Source organism: Osmerus mordax, chromosome 3 (assembly GCF_038355195.1).
Source record: "Osmerus mordax isolate fOsmMor3 chromosome 3, fOsmMor3.pri, whole genome shotgun sequence".
Lineage (NCBI taxonomy): Eukaryota > Metazoa > Chordata > Actinopteri > Osmeriformes > Osmeridae > Osmerus > Osmerus mordax.
Genome location: NC_090052.1, coordinates 15,124,252 through 15,130,391, shown reverse-complemented (window position 1 = coordinate 15,130,391; position 6,140 = coordinate 15,124,252). Strand labels below are relative to the sequence as shown.

General features: G+C 49.3%; 1 protein-coding gene across 1 annotated transcript in view; it reads left to right on the top strand.

The window, feature by feature from the left end:
* The window catches only part of gpr139 (G protein-coupled receptor 139), a 10,696-nt gene extending 5,142 nt beyond the window's left edge, over window positions 1-5,554 (top strand). Inside the window, exon 2 of the mRNA XM_067232716.1 lies at window positions 4,566-5,554. Within this exon, the coding sequence (XP_067088817.1) occupies window positions 4,566-5,554 (989 nt within the window). The remainder of the gene's footprint in view (window positions 1-4,565) is intronic.
* The last annotated feature ends 586 nt before the right edge of the window (window positions 5,555-6,140 follow it).

Below are 6,140 nucleotides of genomic sequence, written 5' to 3'. Positions count from 1 at the left end.
TATGCGGTGACTCAGCCTTGTGACAAAGCTCAAGGAGTTTGTGTGCGCCTCTTCCCACAAAACCACGTGGCCCCTGGCCCCAGTTAGATTAGGGGAGCAGCAGGGGGTGTGGACACAAAGACACACAGAGATAGACAAGGGATACACACACAGACTGATAGACAAGGGACAACACACACACACACACACAAAACACACAGAGAGAGAGACAGATAGACAAGGGACACATACACACACAGATGGAATAATAGACAAAGGACACACATGCATAGATGGACGCACACATGCACAAACAAGCGCAACACACGTGGCAGCCCATTTTTCCCCACGGGTCATTCTCACTCTCTGTGGGAGCGATATTCCTAAAGAGAGAGGGCAGACAGAGAGAGAGAGAGAGAGAGAGAGAGAGAGAGAGAGAGAGAGAGACAGACAGAAATCAGAAACGAGGGAAGCTCTTTGTGGTTTTTCCTGGTTGTTAAGAGAAGACCTGTTCTCCTCTCCCCTCTCCACTCCTTCCCTCTCCTTTCCTCTCCTCCCCTCATCCCCAGAGACACATAAAGACAAAGACAGAGACAGCGGAAAGTCAACAGTCAATTGAAATGAATGGCCCATCGAATGCAAGCTGGCCGGGTCTAAATGAAAATGTCAAGCCCAGCGTGGATCTCCATTGTTTGCCTGTAGATGGGCCCGGTTTCACAGCCTGCACACACAGCATAATACCCCGCTCTGACACAGGAAAACCTCCCTTCCATTTCAATTCCATGTCACCTTTCTCTCTCTTTCTCTTTTTCTTTCCCCCTCTATTTTCCTTTCTTTACAGGGGCTTAAAAGAGGGAGAGACACGTCATGAGGGACTGACAGGGAGAGGGGGCCGAGCTGCAGAGAAATGCAACGAGCAATATAAGATAGCAGCAAGAAAGCAGGCAGAAAAGAAAGAAAGAAAGAAAGAAAAGAAAGAAAGCAAAGAGATCTACTTTGATTCACATGATCGCACACGGACATGCACTGTCACTCGCTCACACTCACACGCTCAGGCAGGGGTTCGTTCTTACACATGGTCCCACTGGGCTGCAGGTGCCCACAGACGGACGGACGGACAGATAGACACAGCCTGTCTTACTGACGTCCTTCACTTAGAGAGTTTGTACTTACAAAGCAGCAAAGTTCCCCTACTGAATGTTGACGGTGATGAGCAACAATCGATAGCACAATCGAACTCAGGTGGAACAGGAAAGCAATTTAGCTGCTGGTCTCCTGTTTAGTGGTGTGGGAGCTGCACACACACACTGCACACACGCTTGTCTGAATTAACCCATTCTACAGGACGAGAAGAGACAATATGGCATGCTATAGTTCGGGGCCTGTGTGTGTGTTAACGTCCTGCTCAGTGTGTGTGTGTACTGTCTTTGTTTTTCCATTTGCCTGCATCTTCTTACAGTACCCTGTGGGATGTGTGTGTGTGTAAGTGTGTGTCTGCACCAGCACGTGAGTGCATGTCTGTGTGTCATCTCCAGACGTCTGGGAAGGACATGTTTACTCTTTATCTGGAGCTCTGTAATCATCTGATGGAGGGGGGAAGGGGGAGGGGGCTGTGAAGTGTGATGATGCCAGACGTGCTACTGCCATCTTTCATCTACCAGCAGACTGGGGCCCCTCCCCAGACCATGTGACACGTTCACCTGCTTAGATGATGCACATCCAATATGTGAACCTGTCAGGGTTCATGTCTTGTTGAGCCAGAGCTGGTTAATAAACAGGACTGTCTCTTTGTCTGAAAGAGTTCTTGTCTGACCTGCAGATAGAATGATTCAGTGGAAAACCCATTAAAGTTTAAGTTGACATCGTTTTACTACCCATAAGCCTGCCACAAGAATAACTAAGCTAGTTTTGTATATTTTTCACGTAGTTATGGTCCTGCTCCTCTCTACAGCTTCCTAGCAGTGCATACTAATTTTATAAATGAATAATTCCTTATGCTATGTGAGCTAAACATTTTTATATAACACATAACAAGGAGTAAGATGTCTGTGGAAATTATGAGGATGCTACATCTTGCACTAAGGGAAATACACCTCACTCTTAGTATATTAGTGTAAATGAACAGCAACAAATATCTGCTTTTTAATCTATGCAATCTTCATAAATAATAAGTATGCATACTTATTTAAAATTTACAGAAATATTGTCAAATGTAAGTATACCCATCTGCAATGGACGCAAGCACACCTTATAATTTCCACAGAAATTTTACCCTCTCTAGGTTTCCTTAATGCAAGAGGGAATGGTGATATGTGGCAGCCTCTCATAGTTGAAACAGTTGCATCTAAAAAATGAAATTGGTCAATCCTGTGTAAAAATAATCCTAAACTATATTATGGCAAAGAATTCCCTCTGTTGTGATGCTTCACTTCTTCCATCATACTCTGTTTTAGTGCGACTTCCTATGGCAACACAGAAGTACAATCATAGTTAGTGTAAAGGGTCTGAAATCTAGCGACAAAGTTGCTAAATTGGCAACACTGACTGTAGGTAAACGCACGCAGGTGTGTGACATCTTGACGTTAGCGACGTTTGTGATTATAGCTAGCTAGTTAGCTCCCGTTAACTGCACTTTTCACCCCAACAACTTAAATGTCTCTTAAACTGTGCAATGAAACCTTTGCAGAAGTAATAGCAACACATTTGGGAATGAGATGCACATTTTGACACCGGCCATGTCTATGTAGTCCAAAGATTAAGGGGTGAGTTAGGGTGTCTATAATAATAATGTGAGATAACAATAGGGTGCCTTGCTGAGAGTAAGCACAACTAATAATATAATGTGAGATAAAACTATTGTGCCTTGCAAAAAGCTAGCACACCTAGGCTTGTAAATAGCCTACAAATGAACCTAACAAACTATGTAAGCTTGCATACATTACATATGACTCAATTTGCAAAGTCCAGAAGCAAAGATGTTGACCTGTGGTTCCAAGTTTTGAGAAGTGAATATACATTACGTGTATCAGATATTCTGATTGCGATGGAGTGGTAATGGCCAAACAGCAGCTGTTTCAACAGTTTCTTCTCTAGCTTAAAGAACATCTCCGAACAGAGCTCACAACACACTGCCCTTCTGAATAAAGATCATTCACTTTATGGGGGAAATGGTTATGTAAATGAATTCATTGGACTCCAATCAAATGAAAAATAATTGGAAAAAAAGAAGGGGGAGGGGGCATATGGTGGACGAGAGAGCGCATACATATCAATGCTTCAAAACATTGGGTAAAATGGATTGAGTTGTTCAAATGAATTCATTGGATTCCAGTCAAATGAAAATTGAGTGGACTTCAGTTGGAGAAGTAAAGCACGTTTTTCTGTGGAGGATCAGACCGAGACTCTTAATCGGAAGAAGATTTGAGGAGAGGACGGCAGAGAGTGGGGGATGAGAGTGGACAGAGACACAGAGAGAGGAAGAGAGAGAGACAGAGAGAGAGAGACAGAGAGAGAGAGACAGAGAGAGAGAGAGACAGAGAGAGAGAGACAGAGAGACAGAGAAAGAGAGAGAGAGACAGAGAGAGAGAGAGAGAGAGAGAGAGAGAGAGAGAGAGAGAGAGAGAGAGAGAGAGAGAGAGAGAGAGAGAGAGAGAGAGAGAAGGGAAGGAGTGCTAGTGTGTGTCTGTGTGACCTTGGGTGGTTTTTACCAAAGTTGAAGTGGTGACGATGGCGGCTGGTGATGGCGGTGGCATGTGTGCGTGGACTGCACAGCGAAATGCCACGGTCAAGGTGCGGCAATGTCATTTGTTGCTGTGGCCTTACCTTTCCTATTACCACTAACAAGTTGACCAGAGGCACGGGCTGGTGCTGTCTAGATTAAACACAGCAGGCGAGGTGTGGGAGGGAGCGAGGGATGGTTCAGGGGAGGGATATATGGATCAACACGAAGGATGGCAGGCGGTGGGCTGGGAAGGTAAGAAGGAGGCATGAAAGTATCAAAAAGATTGAAGGAATAGACACAGTGAAGGAGAGGCAGGTGAAAATAAAATCTTGTTTTTATGTTTGTTGTCTTGTGAGCTATGCATGTTCCGTTGGAAAGCCTGTGAGGACTTTACCACAGGTGTTGCTGTCCGTGGTGCTGAAACATCCTCTTTCTCTCCACCATTGCAGAGAGAGCCTGTCCAGCATGGCTGGGTGCGTGTTGTTTTGTTTTCCAGTGTGTGTTTGTGAGTGGCCGAGTGAATGAGTTTACTTCGCAATAACCTTTCTGCTAACACTTCCTTTCTTTCTCCTCCCATGTCTGAACCCACTTTCATTCCCGTTCAACCTACATTTTCTCCACTTGTGATTTCCCCATCTCTTTCTCTCTCTATCTTTCTATCTCTGTCTCTGTCTCTATCGGTCTCTCTCTTTCTGTCGGTCTCTCTTTCCACCTCCTGCTGCCTCTCCCTCATCCACCAAACTTGCCCACTGGTGCCGTGTGTACCCCACTTCCATCCTCCTTCTCCCCCCCCCCCCATCCACACTCCCTCCACACCCACCCACCCTTCCTTTCACCTCCCCCCACCCCCTCCTCCACCACCCAGCCAACATCCTGACTGTCATCATCCTGTCCCAGCTGGTGCTGCGGCGTCAGAAGTCCTCCTATAACTACCTCTTGGCCCTGGCGGCCGCCGACATCCTGGTCCTGCTGCTCATCGTGTTCGTGGACTTCCTGCTGGAGGACTTTGTCCTGGGCGCGCCGCTGCCCCTGTACCTCAACAAGGCGGTGCAGGTCCTGGAGTTCTCCTCCATCCACACCTCCATCTGGATCACGGTGCCGCTCACCGTCGACCGCTACATCGCCGTGTGCCACCCGCTGCGCTACCACAGCGTCTCCTACCCGGCCCGCACGCGCCGCGTCATCACCGCCGTCTACCTGGGCTGCCTGCTGTCCGCCGCGCCCTACTACTGGTGGCCCGAGCTGTGGCACGGGCTGCCGGGGGTCGGGGGCGACGGCGAGAGTCCCGGGGGAGGGGGTGGGGAGAGCAGCGTGGCGCAGCACGTGCTGGTGTGGGCGCACTGCGCCACGGTCTACCTCCTCCCCTGCGCCGTGTTCTTCTCCCTCAACGCCGTCATCGTCCGGAAGCTGCGCCGGCGCCGCAACTGCTTCCGGCTGCGCGGCTACTCCACGGGCAAGACCACCGCCATCCTGCTGGCCATCACGTCGGTGTTCGCCGTGCTGTGGGCGCCGCGCACCCTCATGATCCTCTACCACTTCTACTCGGCCCCTCCGACGGCGGCCGGCCCGGCCCGCCTGCTGCACCTGCTCACCGACGTGGCCAACATGTTGGCCCTGCTCAACACGGGCGTCAACTTCTTCCTCTATTGCTTCATCAGCAAGCGTTTCCGGAGCATGGCGGCGAGCGTGTTGCGGGCGCTGTTCCGCTGCAGGAAGCAGCCGCCGCCGTTCTACGCGGGTCACAACTTCTCCATCACCAGCAGCCCCTGGATCTCCCCTGCCAACTCGCACTGCATCAAGATGCTGGTGTACCAGTACGATAAGAACGGCAAACCTGTCTGTATCTCGCCCTGAGCGCTCCCCCCTTACCCTATCCGTAAAACCCGTCAGGGGCCCGGCCGGGAGCCCTGTTGCCTTGACAACCAAGCCATTGGACTCTCCTCGATGGAACTCTTTTTGAACTTTCAAATGTCATTGGAGCCGGTGAGCTGAAGGGGCCTAACATGACCACGGGTCTGGTGACCGGAGCTAGAAAACAGAGCTGCCAGGAACTGGGAGACAGATTGCCCCCGAAGAAAGGAGAAAGGTTGTAGAAAAGATAAAAAAAACATGAAAAAAGAGAAAGAAAAGACACAAAATGCCAGGGTTGTTCTGCTCTGAGAAGTGGTCTCTCCGTCCTACAGGGTACAGGGCTAGGCTGCATGTGTTTCTTTTCCCATGCCACAATATGGAGGCAGTGGAGATGTAGACCCTGACTGGCTTGAGTGACTGACTAACGACTATATTATAGCCTGGAGCCTCCATAACGAGATCAGACTCTGATTAACGGCTTTGACGGCCAGCTTATCGCCGCCTTTTATGTGCGCTCATCCGTAATTGCCGTTCAGAGTGACAGCTCGGACGGACCCTCTGCGACACATCCACGTCTCCGTGACATTGA